The sequence below is a fragment of the Pongo abelii genome, chromosome 12 (assembly GCF_028885655.2).
Source record: "Pongo abelii isolate AG06213 chromosome 12, NHGRI_mPonAbe1-v2.0_pri, whole genome shotgun sequence".
Taxonomy (NCBI): Eukaryota; Metazoa; Chordata; class Mammalia; order Primates; family Hominidae; genus Pongo; species Pongo abelii.
In genome coordinates, this window is record NC_071997.2 from 45,236,786 (window position 1) to 45,260,165 (window position 23,380).

Below are 23,380 nucleotides of genomic sequence, written 5' to 3' on the forward strand. Positions count from 1 at the left end.
CTCTCGTCGCCTTGGTGGCCCTCCCCAGCCCTCCTCCGCGCCTGCTCCGGGTGGCGCTCCGCTGGGCTCCTCGTGCGCCTGTCCGCGACCGCACCCACCGCATCCTGGCACCCCCATCGTGGCATCACGAGTTCCCTCATCTGTCCTCATGGCTGGCGTGCCCCTCTGCGGTGGGACCTGCAGAACAGGAATTGGTGCCGGGTCAGCAGCCGGCGATGAAGCCGGACGAAGCCTGCAAACCCCACCCATAGGCCAGCTTCACATAGCTCCTCTCCATTGCACAGTAGCGTGGGGAAGCACCGTTCTCTACCCTCCAAGTAAGAAGCTGACTGTGGGGCACAGGCTCTGCTTCTGGGCACGCGCAGAAACATTCCCAAATGATTTTTTTTGTTGTTTTGTTTTGTTTCTTGTTTGTTTGTTTTAAGAGACAGGGTCTTGTTCTGTCGCCCAGGCTGGAGTGCAGTGGTGCAATCACGGCTCACTACAGCCTCGACTTCCGGGCTCAAGCGATCCCCCCACCTCAGCCTCCCAAGTAGCTTGGACCATGGACCCGCACCAGCACGCTGGCTTTTTTTTTTTTTTTTTTTTTTTTGAGAGAAACTGCTTTCCTTCCAACCAATTGTGCTCTCCTAATTCCAACAACCAAATGAAGCTTCAACGCTTCTTTTTGTTCAGAGGACTCCTGAGTCCTGTCCTACTCACAGTAAAGGCTCTGGTAAAAACAAAAACATCATGGGGCAAAATAAACTGCATCTTAAAAAGGCTAATTTTTCTCTCTCTCTCTCTCCAATTTGTTATCTTGAAATGATTTACCCAAAATAGAAACTTTAAAAAAATAGTGGAAAATTTTCTTTTTGCACAAGATGGTTAATTCTTTTGGGTGCTGGCCTGGGATCCATGAAATAACCTACACTCGACCATAAAGCTTTTCACTCCCATGTTTTGCAAACTGACGACCTTGCTGGTGGCAAGCTCCCCGTGTGACTTTCCGAGGGAATTTGAGTGGTGCAAGCCGGAGGATGGGGCCTCACTATGTTGCCCAGGCCGGTCTCCAACTCCTGGGCTCAAGTGATGCTCCCGTCACGGCCTCCCAAAGTGCTGGGATTACGTGTGTGAGCCAACGTGCCCTCCGCAAAGGGCAGTTGACCTCAGCCTCTGACGTGTGGAGGGAGCAGCTCGTTCCTCTTTTTCCTGCTCTACTGGGAAGGTGTAAACCATACTAAGAAATCCTCTTGTCTGTCCCCACAAAAAGAGAAAGAGGACTTGCTGCAGGCCAAGGACAAAGAGGAAGGGAGGAGAGAGCCCTTGACTTCTCTCACTTCTTGAATTTCCTTGCCGTGGTCTTTCCTTCCTCTTTCCAGGTCCACACCTCTCCTTCTATAGTCCTAGAAATAGGTCACCCCCTACAGGAGTCAGCCTTCGCCCAGCCCTCATGCTCTGAGGGTAAGTGGGTGGAAACAGTCGCCTTCCCTCTCGCAATGTTTCCATCACTGCGTCCTCCAGCTTGCACCACTCAGATCCCCTCGGAAAGTCACACGGGGGGCTTGCCACCAACAAGGTCGTCACCGTTTGCATAACGTGGGAGTGAAAAGCTTTATGGTCGAGTTGAGGTTATTTCATGGATCCCAGGCCAGCACTCAAAAGAATTAACCATCTTATGCAAAAAGAAAAATTTCCACTGGCTTTGCAAGGTTTCTATTTTGGGTAAACTGTTTTAAGATAACAAATTGTCACATACGCATAAAAGAGAGAGAGAGAAAGAAAGAAAAAGAAATGAGCCTTTTTTGGATGCAGTGTATTTTTCCCCATGATTTATTTATTTATTTATTTATTTATTTATTTATTTATTTATTTATTTTGCCAGAGCCTTTACTGTGAGTAGGACAGGACTCAGGAGGGCTCTGAATAAAAAGAAGAGTTGAAGCTTCTTTTGGTTGTTGGAATTAGGAGAGCACAATTGGTTGGAAGGAAATCAGGTTCTGTAAGCATCAACAAAATTAGTAGTTTAAGTGATGTGAGTTATGGAAGGCAGACAGTTCTTGGTATATGGAAGTTACTGAAACAGAGCAGTGGACAAACGGGCAGTCTGCAGAAGAGGAAAGCTGAATAGCCAGCAAACATGGGGCCAGATGCTCAGTCTCAATAAGAGAGGTGCAAGTTTAAACAACGAGATACCATCACACCTTATCAGATTGGCAGAATTAAAAAGACTGACAAAACCAGAAATAACAAAGCTCGTGGGTAAATGAAAACTCCTCCACAGCTGGTGTGAGTGTGGACTGGAACCATGACTTTGGAGAAAAGTGTATCAAAAGCTATGGGGCACGTCTTTCAAATCAGTCATTTCTCACAAGGTTGCCATACTCCTCAAGTCATTCCTTTTCCACGAAAACACCCTAGAGAAAATCTTGTACTTGGACTCTAGGGAATGTATACAAGGATGTCCATTGTAGTTTAGCTTATAACAGCAAAACCCAGCCCAAAAGTACATCAACAAAGGAATGAATAAATAAAAGTGGCAGTTGTCATTAAACCTTTTTCCTGTTCTTGTATCACCCCAAAGTATGAAAGACTATGGACTCCTTCACTCATTAAAAAAAAAAAATTTAGGCCAGGTGTGGTGGCTCATGCTTGTAATCCCAACACTTAGGAAGGCTTAGGCAGGTGGATCACTTGAAGTCAAGAGTTCGAGACCAGTCTGGCCAACATGGCAAAACTCTGTCTCTACTGCAAATACAAAAATTAGCCAGGCATGGTGGCACGTGCCTGTAATCCCAGCTACTCAGGAAGCTGAAGTAGGAAAATCGCTTAAGCCCAGGAGGTGGAGCTTGCAGTGAGCCAAGATCGCACCACTGCACTCCAGCCTGGGTGACAGAGTGAGACTCTGTCTCAAAAAAAAAAAAAAAAAAAAAGATTTAGCAAGGAACAGTGAATGGCTCACACCTGTAATCTCAGCACTTTGGGAGGCTGAGGCAGGAGGACTGCTTGAGCCTAGGAGTTGGAGGCTCAGGAGTTGGAGGCTGCAGTGAGCTGTTACCACACCAGTGCACTCAACCTGGTTGACAGAGCTAGACTCTGTCTCTAAAATATATATATATATTTATTGTGGCAAAATACACATAACAATCTTACCATTTTAACATTTTAAGTGTACAGTTCAGTGGTATTAAGTTCATGCACGTTGTTGCGCAGCCTTCACCACCATCCTTCTCTGTAACTCATTTCATCTAGAAAAACTAAAACTCTATAACCGTTAAACATAACTCCCACTCCTCCCTCTCCCCAGCCTGTCCCAACCACCATTCTACTTTCTGTCTCTATTATTTTGACTACTTTAAATACCTCAAATACATAGAATCATACAGTATTTGGTTTTTTGTGACTGGCTTAATTCACTTAGCATAATATCCTCAAGATTCATGCATATTGTGGCATGTATCAGAACTTCCCTTTTAAGGCTGAATAATATTCCACTCTATGTATATACCACATTTTGTTTGTTTAAATAAATTTGATTGTGTATATGTAAGGTATATACAACATAATGGTATAAGACACACATATTTAGTAGAATGGATACTATAGTGAAACAAATTGACTTATCCATCATCTCAGTTATCCATTTATTTCCTCCTGTAGCAAAAGCAACTATGCTCATCTAGCAAAAATCCTGGAATAATACACTACTATTAACTATAGTCTTCATGTTGTACTTTATTTGACTTGTTCATCCTATATGTTTGCTACTTCGTATCCTTAGGCCTACATCTCCCCATTTCCTCTTTCCTAATCCAATCTTGATAACCACTGTTTTATTCTCTATATATTTGACCTTTTTAAAAGATTCCACAGGCCAGGCATGGTAGCTCACACCTGTAATCCCAGCACTTTGGGAGGCCAAGGCAGGTGGATCATCTGAGGTCAGGAGTTTGAGACCAGCCTGGCCAACATGGCAAAACCCCATCTCTACTAAAAATACAATTAGCCAGGTGTGGTGGCAGGTGCCTGTAGTCCCAGCTACTCAGGAGGCTGAGGCAGGAGAATTACTTGAACCCAGGAGGCAGAGGTTTCGGTGAGCCAAAATTGCACCACTGCACTCCAGCGTGGGCAACAGAGTGAGACTCCGTCTAAGAAAATAAATAAATAAAAGATTCCACATACAAGTAAGATCATGCAATATTTTTTTTCTGTGTCTGGCTTATTTCATTTAGTATAATGTCCTCCAGGCCCATCTAGGTTATGGCAAATGGTATCTCCTTTTTTAAGGCTGAATTCCCTTGTATATATCCAACCACAGTTTCTTTTTTTCTTTTTTCTTTTTTTTTAATTATTATACTTTAAGTTTTAGGGTACGTGTGCACAATGTGCAGGTGACAATTTCTTAACCCATTCATCCATTGATGGTCGTCTAGGTTGTCTCCATCTCTTGGTTATTATGAATAATGCTACAATAAACACAGGAGTACAAATACGTTGGTGAGGTGGTGATTTCATTTCCTTTGGGTATGAGCCCAGAAGAGAGATGCCTGAATCCACATTTTGTTTATCTATTCATTCAGTAATAAACACTTGGGTTGCTACCACATTTTAGCTACTGTGAAAAATGCTGTTATAAAATGAATGTACTTCTTTACTCACTTTTAACTTGACATCAGACATTTTTCATCACTATAAAGGGTATAATTTCCAAAGTAAATGTTGATTTTTAAAATGAAACCTTATTCTTTTTAATTATTTCTAATAGCACATAAATAATATATCAATTTTGTTTCAACCGTCACTCATTTTTAAAATACAAGAAAAAGTTCTTAACTTTTGGAAATTTTTCATCACTCCTTTTTCTCCTTAAACTTATGAATTCTAGGCCAGGCACGATGGTTCACACTTGTAATCCCAGCATTTTGGGAAGCCCAGGCAGGCAGATCAGTTGAGGCCAAGAGTTCAAGACCAACCTGGCCAAAGGGGTGAAATCCCATCTCTACTAAAAATACAAAAATTAGTTGGGTGTGGTAGTGCACACCTGTAATCCCAGCTACTCGGGTGGCTGAGACACGAGAATCACTTGAACCAAGGAGGCAGAGGTTGCAGTGAGTGGAGATTGTGGCACTGCAGTCCAGCCTGGGCGGCAGAGTGAGACTCTGTCTCAAAAAAAAAAAGAGTAAAAACAAATGGACTTATGAATTCTATTCTACTTCCTCCATAAAAGTTTAATATAATAGGTGCATATGCTTAAGGACCTTATATTGATCAATATTTCATACTTCTCTGCCAAAAAAGCATATGACATGAATTTTTAGTTTCCTGCAACCATAAGTTTCTAAATATTAAAAGTCTTAGATTATGTCATCATTGCGACTATTAATAGTGCACAATTGTCCTTTATAGCATAAATAAACTACAAGTCTTCAAAATTAATGAAAATTAAAAGTAACCTTTGGCCGGGCATGGTGACTCACACCTGTAATCCCAGCACTTTGGGAGGCCGAGGCAGGCAGATCACTAGAGTTCAGGAGTTCGAGACCAGCCTGGCTAACATGGTGAAATCCCGTCTCTACTAAAAATACAAAAATTAGCCAGGTATGATGGCGGATGCCTGTAATCCCAGCTACTAGGGAGGCTGAAGCAAGAGACTCACTTGAATCCAGGAGGCGGAGGTTGCAGTGGGCCAAGATCATACCACTGCACTCCAGCCTGGGCAACAGAAGAAGACTCTGTCTCTAAAAATAAATAAATAAACATAAAAGTAACCTTTGTTAGGGGAAACTGGGTGAAGGGTATGGAATTCTCTGTACCCTTTCTTGTATGTGCATGTCAATCTACAATTATCTCAAAAAAAGCTTTTTAAAAAATAACTTTGGGGGAAAATTCAGCTCTTAATGAAATGGAATACCCACAAATGAATTTTGGGGTCCAATTAATTAACGAACCCATAAAATAACAGGATTTATTTTATTTATTGATTGCTAGAATGAGACAGAGTTCAGCATTAATTTTGTTTTGTTTTTGTTTGTCATACAATGTAAGTACTGAGAAATTTTGTCTCCATAAATAAATAGTTGGCTTTGTTACAGCAGAATCACTAAATCTTTTAACTTTTTCCTTTTTTTTTTTTTTTTTTTTCAAAAAGACAAAAGCATGAACCAGGTGCAGTGGCGCATGTCTGTAATCCCAGCATTTTGGAGGCCAAGGTGGATGGTTGGATTCCTTGAGTCCAGGAGTTCAAGACCAGCCTGGGCAACATGGTGAACACCCATCTCTACAAAAATTTAGCCAGGTGTGATGGTGTGCACCCATAGTCCCAGCTACTTGGGAGGCTGAGGTGGGAGGATTGTTTGAACCCAGGAGGTTGAGGCTGCAGTGACTCCACTGCACTCCAGCCTGGGCAAAAGTGCAAGACCCTTTCTCCAAGGAGGAAAGAGAGAGAGAGAGAGAGAGAAAAAGGGAGAAAGGGAAAAAGAGAGAGAGAAAGAGAGAGGGAAGGAGGGAAGGAAGGGAGGGAGGGAGGGAGGGAGACAATGTTATCTATCATCAACAATTAATTTTAATGATCTATTAGTTGCTGTATTAGTTTGCCAGGGCTGTTTTAACAAAGTACCACAAACTAGGTGGCTTCAACAAAAGAAATTTATTGCCTCACAGTTCTAGAAGCTAGAATTTCAGGATCAAGGTGTCAGTTGGGTGTGTTCCTTCTGAGGGCTAGAGAAGGAATTTGTTCCATGCCTCTCACCTAGCTTCTAGTCAGTTGCTGGCAATCTTTGGCATTCCTTGGCTTGTAGAAACATCACCCCATCTCTGCCTTGTTTTCAGATGATGTTCTCCGTGTGTGTGTCCTGATTGCCCCTTTCCATAAGGACACCAGTTATATTGAATTAGGACCCATTCTATTGGCCTCATTTGAACTTGATTACCTCTGTAAGGACCTTGTCTCCAAATAAGGTCACATTCTGAGATGCTAGAGTTAACTTCAACAAATGTACTTGGGGGGGACACAATTCAACACATGATAGTTGCCAAATCTAGAAAGCCTTCTTCCAATTTTGTTGAAAGCAAGCACTTGGGAACCACTGACCTGCACATGGGTTTGTTACCATTTTTAGATTTATTCACTTTCTCGGGTTTTGGAAGCCCTAAACTAGACTTTACTGAAGCCTACCAAGTAGTCATCAATGACACCATTCTTCTTTCACTTAAAAACGATTGCTGAAATTGATTAACTTGGGAAAGTGTTGGGGTATTAGAAATATTTTTAATTTAATTTCAAGACAAATTCCAATACAAACAATATTGTGATATAATGCTTTTATCTTTTTTTCTTTCTTTCTTTTTTTTCTGTTGCCCAGGCTGGAGTGCAGTGGTGTGATCTCGGCTCACTGCAACCTCCACCTCCTGGGTTCAAGCAATTCTCCTGCCTCAGCCTCCTAAGTAGCCGCGATTACAGGTGCTTGCCACCATGCCCGGCTAAATTTTCTTTGTATTTTTAGTAGAGATGGGGTTTCACCATGTTGGCCAGGCTGGTCTCAAACTCCTGACCTTGTGATCTGCCCACTGCGGCCTCCCAGAGTGCTGGGATTACAGGCATGAGCTACCACACCAGGCCAAAATGCTTTTATCTTACCATAGATTTTAAACTTGTTAAAAGTGTTTTCTTTTTTTTTTTCTTTTTCTAATCTGTTTCTTTAGCGCTAAACTTGATTCTCATCAAAACCTTGGAGCTAAAAGATTTAGCTCACTGGATTCAAGGAAAATTAAAATACTGCCATTAACCTCACTGGCAAAGCTGGTCTTCAATTGAAACCAATTAACAACTCAGACTTAATTTCTGTTTAAAAAAAAAAAAAAGAATTCTGATGCCTTTTGTAATCATAATGAACATGTTACTATGCATCCTCATAATGACTGTCTCACCTCTGAATTCTAGCTCGATGATAGAGAGCTGAGTAGAGGGATGAGGCCCCAAAGTCTGCTGTGAGGCACTCTGCCTCCTGCATCCCTCCCAGATGACTCTTTTTTTTTCTTTTTTTTTGAGACGGAGTCTCGCTCTGTCGTCCAGGCTGGAGTGCAGTGGCACGATCTCGGCTCACTGGAAGCTCCGCCTCCCGGGTTCACGCCATTCTCCTGCCGCAGCCTCCCGAGTCGCTGGGACTACAGGCGCCCGCCACCACGCCTGGCTAATTTTTTGTATTTTTGGTAGAGATGGGGTTTCACCGTGTTAGCCAGGATGGTCTGGATCTCCTGACTTCGTGATCCGCCCACCTCGGCCTCCCAAAGTGCTGGGATTACAAGCGTGAGCCACCATGCCCGGTCCCCAGATGACTCTACCTGGATACTGGGGACTCTGCTCAGGAGAAATGCATTCTTTGGCAATTTCTAACGGATGGAAATTACATGAAAAATGTTTGGATTTGTCTTTTTATTGGTGGCCCAGAGGATTATGCGCCCACCTCTGGGGCATAGTAAGGAACAGGAGGGTGGGAAGTTTGCCTTTCAGTTTTTAAGTGGGAAATAAAATAATCATGAAAGAATAGACCAGAAAGGAGAACCAGCACAAAGCCTAACACAGGGACTTGTTCTTGGGCAGGTCCATTTTATGAAAAGAACCAATGGGAGTTGAGAATCTGGAAAACAATTTCCTTAAAATTATGTGTATCCCCAAGGACAGCCTCCATATACTTCCAGAGAGATGAACACTCTGGTTCAAGAACCACTGAACATGAAACTGTGGCACATTCACAGGATAATACACCACATGGCATTTAAAATAAATCTATATGTATCAACATAGCTCAAAGACACACAATATGATGACATTTCTGTATTTTGAAACTCTCAGAAAATAAAATTATATAGCATTTATAGATATATATACACATAGACATGTATACGTATCTAGTAAAAATTTCAAAACAGAGAAGGGGAAGTTGAAAGTAAATGGATAGAAAAAGATACATTATGCAGGCTGGGCGCAGTGGTTCATGCCTGTAATCCCAGCACTTTGGAAGGCCGAGGTGGGCAGATTGCCTGAGGTCAGGAGTTCAAAACCAGCCTGGCCAACATAGTGAAACCCCATCTCTACTAAAAATATAAAAATTACCTGGGCATGGTGCCACGCACCTGTAGTCCTAGCTACTCAGGAGGCTGAGGCAGGAGAATTGCTTGAACCCTGGAGGCAAAGGTTGCAGTGAGAAAAGATCGCACCACTGCACTCCAGCCTGGGCAACAGAGCTAGACTCTGTCTCAAAAAAAAGAAAAAGGAAAAGATACATTATGCAAATGGGGAGCATAAGAAAGTTATGTTTCTGGCCAGGCACGGTGGCTCACGCCTGTAATCCCAGCACTTTGGGAGGCCGAGGTGGGTGGATCACCTGAGGTTGGGAGTTCGAGACCAGCCTGACCAACATGGAGAAACTCTGTCTCTACTAAAAATACAAAATTAGCTGGACGTGGTGGTACATGCCTGTAATCCCAGCTACTCGGGAGGCTGAGGCAGGAGAATAGCTTGAACCTGGCAGGTGGAGGTTGCAGTGAGCCAAGATCGTGCCATTGCACTCCAACCTGAGCAACAAGAGGGAAACTCCATCTCAAAAAAAAAAAAAAAAAAAAAGAAAGCTGTGTTCCTTATGAATAAAAGGTAGACTTCAAAACAAAGTATTACCAGAGGCAGAGGTAAAGACGAACATTTCATAATGATAAAAGAGTAAATTCATCCAGAAGACACAATTCTAAATGTGTATGCACCTAATAACAAAGCTTCAAAATATAGGAGACAAAATATGAACTGAATTAAAAGGAGAAATAGACAAATCCACACTCATTGGACATTCGGCATCCTTCTCTCTCAGCTCCATAGGAAAGGTTAACAAATTAAAAATTAAAAAACTTACCATCTTTCTGTCATAATTAATGAACAAAACTCCAAATTTAGCTTTTGATGAGAAGGAGGGTGGGGTGGTCCTTGGGAGGGTACAATTTTATCTATAATGTTCATGTGAAGGAAATGCGACAAAATGCTAACACTTATGAAAAGTGGGCATTTTATATTATTTGGCATATTGTTCTATATTAAAATGTTTTCAAAACTTTTTTTTTAAAAAGTGAATAGCAGAAATATTTAAATGAGTGAATAATGAATGAAGCTCGGAAGTCAACATCACTTCATCTGACATAACCCTCCACAATTCCCCATGCTGCCCCTACCCTCCCTTGTTGGCCTTTCTCCTGTGAGTCTTCCTCGTCTTATCATCCACCAATGGCAAACGTGTGACATCCTCATGTGGGTCAGGGGCAGACGGGAGTTTACAATCTCTACCTGCCACAGGCTTTGATGTCCTCTCTGTGCCTCTCTTATAGCCCAAACCACCCCTGTGAACTTTTTCCACCTTCTCAAGCCCCATTCTGAATTTCCTGCACTACCTGGATTCCTTGCCAATGTTTTATTTCCTGCTCTTCAATACGAGCCTTCCCTGAAGGTTCCATATCCTCTTCTGTATGTTCTTTCCACACCACCTTCCTTTGCAATGACACCCACTCTCACAACTTATCACCTCCTTCCCAAAGCTACATCCCCAGCCCTGGCCCCTCTCCTGAACTCAAATCCTGGCTCTCCAGTTGCATTCAGAACGCTTCTGTTTCAGTGTTATTGAGATTAAAGATCCAAAACAATTTTGTTACCGAAACACCAGGGGATCCATCTAGGTCCTTCTGCTCGCCTCACAGTAAGCCAATCACTGAGACAACAAGTATTGCCAAGGAAGAAGAATTTAGTCAGGTGCTGCAGCCAAGGAGATAGGAGATCAGTCTCAAATCCATCCCTCTGACCTGACTAAAATTAAGGGGTTTATATAGCAGGGAAGACATGTAATCATGTGTGGGAAAACAGGAAGTCGAGAGGAGTAAGGAAAAGGGGTTGGACAATAGGAAACCGGAGGTCAGTTAGGCCATCATACCAGGTGAAGAGTCTGATGTCTTATTGTTCATAGTAAGTGATCTGGTGAGTTTCAGCTCGTTGCTACTATCTGGGAGGCCTGATAGTTGGTTTCCCTAGAAAGGAACTCAGATAAAACAAATGTAACTTTCTCAGGTTTTAAGACTGCAAGGATCAATTTATATGTTTATTCAAAGAAACCACAAACATCAACTCTATGGGATCATTGGGTCAGTTTTACAGTAAGCATGTGTCAGCACCAAGGGAGGGGATGACAGAGAGTCAATGCAAGATGTAACCAAAATGTGTACATTTTTCCCCATTACAGTTCAGCTTCTTACTCTCTCTGCCCAATCCAAACTGCAACAAGGATTCTCCCAATTATATTTCAAACATCCTAGCTTCCTGGGATGCCCTCTTCTCTTTACTCTTGATGTTTATAATTCACCTTGATATGTGCAAAGTGGTATATGTTTTTATACTTGGCACTAAGAGTATTTTTGATCTGAGAATGTTTGTCTTTAATTGTGAAAAATTTTCAGCCATGCTTTCTTCCCATATTTCTTCTCCATATTCCCTTTGTTCTCCCCTTTCTGAAATCCTATTAAACACTTCACCATGCTAATATACATCTCAACAGCTTTTTCAAACTGCTTCTGTCTTCACCTCCCTATGTTGCATTCTCTATGAATTTCTCAATGCTAGCTTCCAATTCATTAAGTATCCCTTCAACTATGTCCAACCTAGAGTATATCCTAGTTTGATATGTAGAGTGTTCATTTCCAGTGTGCTCAGTATTTATCATCTTCAACTGTTCTTCTTTAATTTCTGCATTTTCCACATTTGTTGTTCTCTTTGTTTCAAACATTTTTCAAATTGTTCAATAATTTGCATCTTTTTGGAAGTGAATTCACATTCCACTTGTTGAGTCTTTTTTATGTATACTTTAAATTTTGAGTGTGTGTGCAGGGTTATCTTGAATAGAAATTTTTGAAAATCTCTTCCTCTCTTTACTCTCTCTTTTCCTGAGTTTTTTAAAGTAGCCTCTGACTTTCCAGGGCCCACAGTCAGAACTAGGCCTTACATGGGTGGCTGTGGGCTCTCTTTAAGAGAAAACCAGATCCAAATCCCTGTTTCAAGAAGAGAGCCTGGCTCCAGCCTTCCTCTATAGGCAAAGCACTGTGAAACTCTGTTAGCTGAAGGAGTCAAACTCTTGGTGCCTCTACAGTAAGAACAGACCCTCAAGACCCAGGCCCAAGAATGGTTTGCTAAGAACAGATCCCAGCAAGCCAGCCCCTGATTCCAGCCATTGTCCTGCAACTACATCCTTGAAGATGTTTATCTTGCTTTTGAGTACATCTGCCTTCTCCCCTTCCTCCTCTTCCTTTTGTTTTTAACTATACCATTACTATGTGTTAAAGCATGGTATCAGCTGATCTTGATCAGACATATCAAATGCCTCATTCTAAACAACCTCTCTCCTAATTCTTCCTTTATCTTCAAACCCAACTATATGTGAAGCCTTTCCTGACCACTCTTACTTGGAATGAACTATCTCAGCCTCCTCTGGTCTGCTGTACCCTACTTCTACCTTCCTTTAGCTTTTACTGAGCAAGAATTTCTTAAGTGTGTGCCACTGAAGTATGTGCCAAGCCCTCTGTTTGGCACCCTGGTGTAAACATGAGAGGGACAAGCCTCCTTCCTCAAGGGACCAAGGGTTTGGTTGTCAAGCTGGACAGGCAAACAAACCATTGTGCTCCAGTCTGCAGATACCCAAGGTCCGGGTGACACAGAGAAGAGCAGGATGTGGTCTGTACTGTCTGGGAGTGGGAGGGGGAAGGAGCTGAACCCCACAGGAAGGAGATGCTTAAGCTGGGTCTTAAGGGAGAGGAGTTTGGTAAGCAGAGAGCACAGGTGAGAACATTCTTGGCTGAGGGAATAGCATATTTAATGGCTCTGAAGTGGAAAGGACTAGGGTCCCCTTGAGAAATGAGAGATGCTGAGCCTAGAAGGAGTGAAGAAGGTGACGGACGAGAGGACAGAGACTATGAAACCAAGTGTGCAGGGCCTCACAGGCAACATTAGGGATCCCCGACATTCTACTAGGGACACCAGGAAGTCCTTTCAGGTTGAAGCAGGGGGTTGGCATGATGAGATTTTCACTAGAAGGGACCAGAGCAGAAATGGGGTTGGCCAGTTAAGAGGCCATTGCAAAAGTCCAGGAAAGAAGGTCAGCAGCTAGACGAACTTGGGGAACTTGGGGTGGAGGAAAAGAAAGGTGACAGAAGTGAGGCCAAATTGATTGGTATTCCTAATTAAGATAAAACAAAGCCCTGATAACTCTAGAGTTCCTAGCCCTGGACAAGCTAACTCCTTCCAAGAACAGTAACATCTCCATAGACCTGAATTGGCGATGGGGACACAGCAGGCAATTTCCCAGCCATGATTCCAAGTTGTCCCTGCAGTCCATGTCTTAGGAGCAGTGGCACAGAACCCTGATGAATTTCCTACCACTGCTCTGCCCGGTTTTGCATTTTGAATATGTCTTTAGTCTACATTAAAATTTTCCATTTCCATGGACCAGTTTAAATCAGCATAGAAACTGGTTACTATCTTACTCTATCTACTTCTGGATATTTTTTTAAATAAGAAGCTTGCTTAAAGGAGTGCAGTCGTTCACATTTCTTCATGCCATCCCAAGTGAGTGCTACAGTGTGGGGTTTGGGAACTTACCTGGCAGTGATAGACAGGTCCAACCCAGCTCTCTGCATACCTGGTCTACAGAAAGTTTCTCCAGAACTTGTGCAATTGCATCTGTTCTGCCTACTGCAAGGCGGATGTCATTGTGGTTACATCGAAAATCCACCACGTTCTGCAAAAAATATCATTGGGGTCACAAAGCCTCCTTGATGGGTTTGACATGTTGCCTTGTCCTCCCCCCCCAACCCCCATGGTGCTCTGTACAAAGGGGCTGCCACCCCCCTGGCTGACACTTTTCTGAGCTGCAGGGCTAGAAGGCCCCCAAGCTGATTTCCACGAGACTAAGATGGAACTACTCTATTTTAAAGCAGTACACCTGCAAATCTGGCCATCATCATACTCAGGGGCCTGATTCCCAAGATCCAAATATGTGGAGGTTGACTCTGGCCCCCTCAATGCTTCCACCACTGGGAGAGTGCAGTTTCACGTCTAGCCATCTTCCTTACCACCCTCTTGATTGCAGCCTTTGGCCAGCAGGGCCATTTGACACTCCTGATACAGTGCTGGTGGTGCTGAGCAAAATGGCAATCTACCATCTACAGCAAGGATTGATGTGTTGGTGGTCCGTCTGGACTTGATTGCTTCTTTGTCTCCCTCATTCATGTGAGTTGAGGGACAGCACTGTGTCTACACAGCGAGGGACCCACATACCATGCACACACACACACATGAATACATCGATATGCCAGTTATAACCATCATTGCAAAGGTGTTTTCTTCCCCAACTCCCTCATCTCCCATTTGAAAAAGCTGCAAGTACTGGTGCAAGCCCTCAGTGATACAGATACATTATATCTACCACAGCCTTGCTAGTGTTACAATAATGAGACATTGCCTAAATGTCCACTAACAGCAGAATTAAATTATGGAAGACCCATGTATAATGCACCCATTTATAAGAATGGGGTGGATCTTCATCTGCTGAAAGCTCTCCTTCTACTGTGAAATAAGATAGGTTGCAAAATGTATCTCATACAATCCCATGTGTCTAAGATGATGTATAAACATCTGTTTATGTACAGATAATATCTGAGGGACACATTCAACTGTAACAGTGGTTTTCTGTGGGGAGCAGGTGACAGTGAGGAGAGCTGAGACAGGGGACTTTGTGTTTGTTTTTGTACAAGAATATATTGCACTGTTGTCACTTAAAAGACATTTAAAAAAATTTCTGAATATAAAATGTTACATGTTCCATGCAGAATAAGCATCTTAGATGCTTTGAGGGAGCTGGAAGGAGGTACTGAAATCAAAATAATTAAAAAAAAAAAAAAAAAAGCCCATCCAGGCCCTGATATGGTGGCTCACACCTGTAATCTCAACACTTTGGAGGCCAAGGCGGGGCAGAGCGCCTGACCTCAGGCATTGGAGACCAGCCTGGGCAACATGGTGAAACCCTGTCTCTACCAAAAGTACAAAAAATTAGCCGGGCATGGTGGTGCACTCCTGTGGTCCCAGCTACTTGGGAGGCTGAGGTGGAAGGTTCACTTGAGCCTGGGAGGTAGAGGCTGCAGTGAGCTGAGATGGTGCCACTGCACTCCAGCCTGGGCAACACAGCCAGTCCCATCTCAAAAAAAAAATAGCAACAACGACAAAGAACCCATCCAACACTTAAGTTTGGACTTCACAAGGACAAGGAGAATGCAGTTCAACAAGCACAGCTCAGCCCATGCTGTGTTTCTGGGGATGGAGGACACATCATGAAGTCTGGGGCATGGTCCTCGCCCAGCAGAACTCATGGGTGGGGCAGACACATGGAACACAGAATGCCAGGTGTCTTGTCTCTAGGATCAAGCAGTAGCAGTGTGAGGTGCAGCCACTATGGGATTCAAAGTGGAAAGACTCAGAAACCCTGAAGAAACGGGAAGAGGGCATGCCACTGCAGCTGGAAGGTTTCAGGACAGCAACAGGCAAAAAGGAAAGATGAGCCTGTAGTCCCAGCTACTCAGGGGGCTGGGGCGGGAGGATCACTGGAGCTCAGGAGTCCCAAGGCCAGCCTGAGCAAAACAGCGAGACTCCAGTCTTTTTTATTTTATTTTATTTTTTAAAGAAACAAAAAGGAAGGGGACACACATGTGTTAGGGATAGAAAAGAGAAAACCGCCTCCACCCAAACATTCACCCATGTCACCCACACCTCCCTGCAGAGCACCCAGAGCTGGGGGTGAAAGAAATGAGGTCCAAATGAGACAGCACAGGAGCTGCCTCCAGGGCTTAAACAGACCAGCATTCCAGGCAGAGGGACCGCAAGTGCAAGGGCGTGAAAGCACAAAGCGCAGGGGTTGAATGACTTCAAGCCTGTGAAGCTGCAGCTGCAGGTATATGGGAAAGGCAGGGCAGGGGGCTGTGCGGAGGCTGGGAGGAGCCAGCACCCAAGGGCTGGTCAACCAAGCTGGGGGTTGAGTTTCCATCCAGCAATGCAGGCCATGGGAGGCTGCAGGAGTGACGCTGTCAGATCCCCTTTGTGAGAATAATAATTTTTATAACAACGTGGCTGGAGGACTGATCAGGAGAGAGACTGGTGTGAAGGCTGTTGCAATGGCTCCAAGAAGAGATGAGGCTGTGTGGTGAGTTTAGCCGCTGGATGAAAGGCCGGAAGAATGAGGTCAGCAGCGCACTGACACCACCACCCAAAGCTTCGGCTGCTGCCGCCCAACATGGAAATCTCCTGGGGGAAGGGAGAGGGTCCTTTCTCGGTGAACACTGGAGCTGCTCTACGCGAGTTCCTGAGAAGCAGGCAGGTTGCTAGCTCCTCTTCCTTCTCAGCCCTCAGTGCCCATTTTGCCAACAAAAAGCCCCAAGGTGACAGTACAAGAGACGCCTTTAGTGAAGGCAAAGGAAGGGACACTCCCCTCCTTTCCTGCCTACTCTCGCCCTCACTTCTTGAAATCTTTGGTCTCCCTTCACCCACTCTGTCACTCTCACAAGACAACCATTTCCAAGGACTATTTCCAAGCCCTTTTCCTCATCCCCAAACCCTCAGTTTTCAGCTGCCCCCAGTTGCCTGGCCAGGCTGCCTCGACGGCCCTATTCATGGGCCCCAGCCTCCTCACCGGCCTAGAAGGCGACAACCGCGAAAAGGAGGGTGACTCTCCTCGGCGGGGGCTTCGGGTGACATCACATCCTCCAAATGCGAAATCAGGCTCCGGGCTGGCCGAAGGGCGCAACTTCCCCCCCTCAGCGCCCCACCGGCTCCCGCGCGCCTCCCCTCGCGCCCGAGCTTCGAGCCAAGCAGCGTCCTGGGGAGCGCGTCATGGCCTTACCCGTGACCGCCTTGCTCCTGCCGCTGGCCTTGCTGCTCCGTGAGTTTGAGACCCCCAGGAAGGCAGGGGATGGGGCGGGCGGGGGCGGGGGGCGCGGGACTCGGGGCTCAGCCTCGCTGCTTGCCGCCTGCAGACGCCGCCAGGCCGAGCCAGTTCCGGGTGTCGCCGCTGGATCGGACCTGGAACCTGGGCGAGACGGTGGAGCTGAAGTGCCAGGTGCTGCTGTCCAACCCGACGTCTGGCTGCTCCTGGCTCTTCCAGCCGCGTGGCGCCGCCGCCAGTCCCACCTTCCTCCTATACCTCTCCCAAAACAAGCCCAAGGCGGCCGAGGGGCTGGACACCCAGCGGTTCTCGGGCAAGAGGTTGGGGGACACCTTCGTCCTCACCCTGAGCGACTTCCGCCGGGAGAACGAAGGCTACTATTTCTGCTCGGCCCTGAGCAACTCCATCATGTACTTCAGCCACTTCGTGCCGGTCTTCCTGCCAGGTCCGGGCGCCGGGTGCGGCACCTCTCCGCGTGGGGCTTGGGGTTCACCTCAACCTGTTTTCCACACGTGGGCCCTGCTTTCAAGCCTCTTAGCGCACCTGGAAGCGACTTAGATACTGTTCCCATTTCACAGACACAGCAAACTGAGGCTAACGTGAGGCTGAGTAGGGACTGGGGATGGCTTTTTACGTCCGGCCGATCTGGGCTCGAGTTCGGATTCTTGTGTCGTTCTGGGCAAATGACTTAAATTCTCTGCGCCTCCGTTTGCTCGTGGGTAAAATGCGGACAGCAATCAACCCGCGCTCCAGGGTTGCTGGTTCAGCCCGGGAGAGAGGCCAGGTGCAAGGAAGCCGGCTCCTGCGCTCGGGCTCCGGGTGCCGCGTGCGCTGGGCTGAGCCGAGGCCCGAGCACAGGGGTCCGCGCGCATCCCAGGGTCCCCATCCTGTCTCCTCTGCCATCCCTTCTCCCAGGAAAACCGGGGGGAGGCGTCCCCGTGGGGAAAGGTGCGCGAGGCCGGGGCTGGGGCGGGGGCGGGTCCATAACCCCAGCCTGGCCCCCAGCCACGCTCTGTTGCTCTTGCAGCGAAGCCCACCACGACGCCAGCGCCGCGACCACCCACACCGGCGCCCACCACCGCGTCGCAGCCCCTGTCCCTGCGCCCAGAGGCGTGCCGGCCAGCGGCGGGGGGCGCAGGTGAGGCGTGCGGGGGCCCGGGGCGGGGGCGGCACGGACCGCGGGGAGAGCGCATGCCAGGGACAGCCCTGATACTGTAGGTAGAGTCAAGGGTTGTCCAAGTGGTGGGAAACCGAGATCTGAGGCGGAGAGACGTGGCCGGGACGGTGGGGCGGTTGGGAGATCCCGGGCCCGCTCCTAAATGTCGGCGTCTTTGGTGTCGTCAGTGCACACGAGGGGGCTGGACTTCGCCTGTGATATCTACATCTGGGCGCCCTTGGCCGGGACCTGTGGGGTCCTTCTCCTGTCACTGGTTATCACCCTTTACTGCAACCACAGTAAGTCCCGAGGAATCGCGGCGGGGAGGAGTCGGCCCCGCTTCTGCCCTTGGCTCTCTTAGCTCCAGGCGCACCTTGCCGGGGTGGAGGGGGGGTTGGGGTTGAGTTTTCTGGGATTCCCGAGCTGCCCCGCAGGTACAGTCACTTCTTTTCGGGAGATAGAATGAGAGAAAGCCCTTCCAGCTCCTTGCGCTCTCGGAGAGGTTTTGGGAGACAAAGCCCAGTTCCCAGAGCCGCTGCAGCTGGTGTGTTCCGTCGACGAAGCCCGCAGCTCGCGCACATGTCTGGACACATGACAAACGCCCGCCGGGAGGGGGCCGCTGTGGCCCTGGGTCAAGTGCCCAGGAGGGTTAGTCAAAACTACCACCAGTTTGAGGTTCGTCCTTGGCCCTCTTCCAGAGAACCGCCCACCCTGCTTTGGGTCCCATGCAAGGGAGGTGCCGGATCAGGTCTGCAGGCTCCCCGCTTTCGCCCGCGTCTGTAGTTGCAATTTTTTTTTTTAATTGATGCTTGAGACGAAGGATGGATAAGAAGCCCTTACCCGGCTCTCAAGAGTTATAATCCTCAAAGAAATAGGGGAAAGGAAGGAGAATTCGTAGAGGCAATTCTCTATTTGCCTCATCCAATTTCAGCCCATGATCGTTCTGAAATGATTTTTTGTAAAACCAAAAAACAGCAGCAGCAACAACAACAACAACAAATACACTCTCTTTGGGGACTATTGATGGATAGGGGCACTCACTTTTTCCCTTCTTTTTCCTTATCCAGGGAACCGAAGACGTGTTTGCAAATGTCCCCGGTGAGTCTCTTTTGAACTCTCAGCCTGCTCACCTTGGCCAGCCCTGGGGTGGGGTCCTGGTTTCCCCAGCAGCAAATAGTGGGAACTTTTCCCAGAGAGAGGTCATGGCCGTGGAGTCCTGGGGCAGGGAGTCAGCTAGTTCCTGAGCAAAGAGAGGCCAAGGCTGGCATCTGGCCTGTGTCTTTGAGAAAAAGGAGGCCCGGGTTAGGCTGGTGCCGACGGCAGTGTGACTCCAATAAATCTCCATCTTATTTGGCCTGGCACTTCAAACAAAAAAACAAACAAAAAAACCTGAGGGATTCCCCCAATTCATCCTAGCTCCTCGGAGGCCTGACCTCCTCTTTATTCTGATTATTCCATCTGGGTTTTGTTGTTTTCTTAAGAAAACAATTTTTTTTTTCCTACTTGGCTGGTCTAGTTTTTTGAGGGAGAGCCAATCTTTTATCAGCTGAACCAAAATAATAATGGCTTTGGTTCCTAACTTCTCTGTGTCATGTAGGACCTTGGTTTGCTGCCAAGGACTGGAGTAGAAAAAAGGGGAATGAGATGCAGGGACAATTGGCTATCTGGCAGCTCAAGTGACTGCCCCATCCAGTTTCAGCCCATGATGTCTCACACACACACACACACACACACACACACACACATTGTCTGTTTAAAACCTCTCTTCACCCTTTGGCTGAGGCATCCCTGTGGTAGCATCTAACAAGTGCCTGCTCTAGTCAGACACTGTGATAGGGGTAATACTCCCCATCTCTCTTAATCCTCACAGGAACCTTGTCCAGTCTCACGGCTGAGGGATTAGTAAAGTGGCAAAGGCACAATTAAACTCAGATTATCAATAGTAATAACCATTTGATGAAAGCCTACAATGCACGTTACTTGTTTTATAGATTTTTTTTAATTTTAAGTTTTATGACAACTTTTAAAGTAGTCATGATTACCTGCATTTTACAGATAAGGAAACTGAGGCTTAGAAGATTTAGTGATTTGTCCAAGGTCATACTGCCCGGGAGCTGCAACTTCCATCCAAAGCTCAGACACCTTCCCCATGGCTGCAGGCTGAAGTGTTAAGGATAACCAACTGTGTACTGAAAAAAGTACTGAAAAAAGAACTCTTTTCAGTAGATGAAATATTTTACATTTTATACCTGGAGTTTGCATTTTATACTCCTTTACATTTTTCTGAGGGAATCCAAGTTCAGGACTTTCCACATTGTTATTTTTAGCAATGGAAATGCAATGAATTTCCAATGCGTATGTTATAAGTGATATACCAAAGGGATAAAGACTCTTTAAAAATGAGCCGGGTATTGTGGTGCATGCCTATAATCCGGGCTACTCAGGAGGCTGAGGCAGGAGAATCGCTTGAACGTGGGAGGCGGAGGTTGCAGTGAGCTGAGATCGCACCACTGCACTCCAGCCTGGGTAACAGAGCAAGATTCCATCTCACAAAAAAAAAAAAAAAAAAAGGAGGGAGGAAGTTTTTAGCTTTTTTTTTTTTTTTTGAGACGGAGTCTCGCTCTGTTGCCCAAGCTGGAGTGCAGTGGTGCGATCTCGGCTCACTGCAAGCTCCTCCTCCCAGGTTCACGCCATTCTCCTGCCTCAGCCTCCTGAGTAGCTGGGACTACAGGCACCCGCCACAACACCCGGCTAATTTTTTGTATTTTTAGTAGAGACGGAGTTTCACCGTGTTAGCCAGGATGGTCTCGATCTCCTGACTTCGTGATCCGCCCGCCTCGGCCTCTGAAAGTGCTGGGATTACAGGCGTGAGCCACCGCACCCGGCCAGTTTTTAGCATTTTTATTATTCAGGGTGCACTTGGGAACTTTTGCAGAAGAACCATCCCTTTTCTCGATCTTTTCTGAAAACTCTCATTTTGAGATGAATAACTGAGAATAAAGTTCTGCCTTAAAATACAAAGCTATACAGATTAAACACATCTGGGAAGTTCCAACACCCGAGTTAATATACTCAGTGATGATGGTGGGCCGCTAAGCTTCAACAGAGAGGTTTTAGAGGGCTGAGAGTGCAGACATGACACTCATGATGAATTAGCATGTTTACAAGGCGCTAGCCTGGTGCTGAATTAACACGTTTTTAGCGTAACATCATTTGGCGGATGGTGGTGATTTGCTCACATCCTCCTCTCTCCCTGTGATCCTCCGGGGCTGAGAATCAGGTCAGCTAATGACTTTGGTTATCAGTCTCACTCTCACACCTCTGTGGAGACCTTGACAAGGGCTGCAGGAAGCTAGAGTAACTCCGTTTAGATCCTGGCTCAGCCACCTCCTAGATGTGTGACCTTGGGCAAGTTTAACTTCTCAATCTCAGTGCCCACCCTTAAGGCTGCTGTGAGGGTTACATGAGATGGTGCAAGTAAGGCATTTAGCGCGGGTGCTATGCTGAGGTCATTCACCCAGTCCCATGCTGGTGCCCCAGGAACAGGTTCTCGGACCTTTCAAAGGCTGAGGGATTGGGAGGCTGGACATGGCTGGATGGATGCTGCACTGACGGGGTTCTGGCTACAATGATGGTCGCTTTCCTCTCTTTCAGGCCTGTGGTCAAATCTGGAGGCAAGCCCAGCCTTTCGGAGAGATATGTCTAACCCTGTGCAACAGCCACTACATTACTTCAAACTGAGATCCTTCCTTTTGAAGGAGCAAGTCCTTCCCTTTCATTTTTTCCAGTCTTCCTCCCTATGTATTCATTCTCATGATTATTATTTTAGTGGGGGCGGGGTGGGAAAGATTACTTTTTCTTTATGTGTTTGACGGGAAACAAAACTAGGTAAAATCTACAGTACACCACAAGGGTCACAATACTGTTGTGCGCACATCGGGGTAGGGTGTGGAAAGGGGCAGGCCAGAGCTACCCGCAGAGTTCTCAGAATCATGCTGACAGAGCTGGAGGCACCCATGCCGTCTCAACCTCTTCCCCGCCCATTTTACAAAGGGGGAGGCTAAAGCCCAGAGACAGCTTGATCAAAGGCACACAGCAAGTCAGGGTTGGAGTAGTAGCTGGAGGGACCTTGTCTCCCAGCTCAGGGCTCTTTCCTCCACACCATTCAGGTCTTTCTTTCCGAGGCCCCTGTCTCAGGGTGAGGTACCTGAGTCTCCAACTGCAAGGGAACAAGTACTTCTTGATACCTGTGATACTGTGCCCAGAGCCTCGAGGAGGTAATGAATTAAAGAAGAGAACTGTCTTTGGTAGAGTTCTATAATGTAGTTAAACAATATCAGACTTTTTTTTTTTATATAATCAAGCCTAAAATTGTACAGACCTAAAATAACATGAAGGGGTGAGCTTAACCCTGGAAAATGAATCCCTCTGTCTCTAAAGAAAATCTCTGTGAAACCCCTACATGGAGGCGGAATTGCTCTCCCAGCCCTTGCATTGCAGAGGGGCCCATGAAAGAGGACAGGCTACTCCTTTACAAATAGAATTTGAGAATCAGTGAGGTTAAACTAAGGCCCTCTTGAATCTCTGAATTTGAGATACAAACATGCTCCTGGGGTCACTGATGACTTTTTATACTTTGTAAAGACAATTGTTGGAGAGCCCCTCACACAGCCCTGGCCTCTGCTCAACTAGCAGATACAGGGATGAGGCAGACCTGACTCTCTTAAGGAGGCTGAGAGCCCAAACTGCTGTCCCAAACACGCACTTCCTTGCTTAAGGTATGGTACAAGCAATGCCTGCCCACTGGAGAGAAAAAACTTAAGTAGATAAGGAAATAAGAACCACTCATAATTCTTCACCTTAGGAACAATCTCCTGTTAATATGGTGTACATTCTTCCTGATTATTTTCTACACATACATGTAAAATATGTCTTTCTTTTTAAAATGGGATTGTACTATGCTGTTATAAGTGGCTTTAATGAATAAACATTTGTAGCATCCTCTTTAATGGGTAAACAGCATCCGATTTTGGTTGTGCCATCATTTAACTATTACCTGGTATTTAGTTGTTTCCAACCTTTTCCTACTATAACACTCTTAAAATGTTGCGTATATCTTTGTTTCTTTAGGATAAAGACCTAAAAGTAAAATTATTGAATCAGTCCCCACCTTCACCTGAGCCTGCCATTTTCACATAAATCAAAACAGATTAGCTTCATCCTGCATTACCCTTCTTCC

At 46.1% G+C, this 23,380-nt stretch overlaps 1 protein-coding gene across 1 annotated transcript; it reads left to right on the forward strand.

The window, feature by feature from the left end:
* The first annotated feature begins 16,095 nt into the window (after positions 1–16,095).
* On the forward strand, positions 16,096–23,168 carry CD8A (CD8 subunit alpha). Its single transcript, XM_054547954.1, has 6 exons — positions 16,096–16,982; positions 17,077–17,430; positions 18,013–18,123; positions 18,330–18,440; positions 19,209–19,239; positions 21,796–23,168. The coding sequence occupies exons 1-6, from the start codon at positions 16,811–16,813 to the stop codon at positions 21,845–21,847; spliced, it is 831 nt and encodes a 276-aa protein (XP_054403929.1). The 5' UTR covers positions 16,096–16,810; the 3' UTR covers positions 21,848–23,168.
* The last annotated feature ends 212 nt before the right edge of the window (positions 23,169–23,380 follow it).

Bases quoted from the DNA above. Each gene is read 5' to 3' on its own strand.
- CD8A (XM_054547954.1), top strand. From the start codon at position 16,811: ATGCGAAATCAGGCTCCGGGCTGGCCGAAGGGCGCAACTTCCCCCCCT. The intron at 18,124-18,329 runs GTGAGGCGTGCG...TGGTGTCGTCAG, and splicing joins GCCAGCGGCGGGGGGCGCAG to TGCACACGAGGGGGCTGGAC. The intron at 18,441-19,208 runs GTAAGTCCCGAG...TTCCTTATCCAG, and splicing joins CACCCTTTACTGCAACCACA to GGAACCGAAGACGTGTTTGC.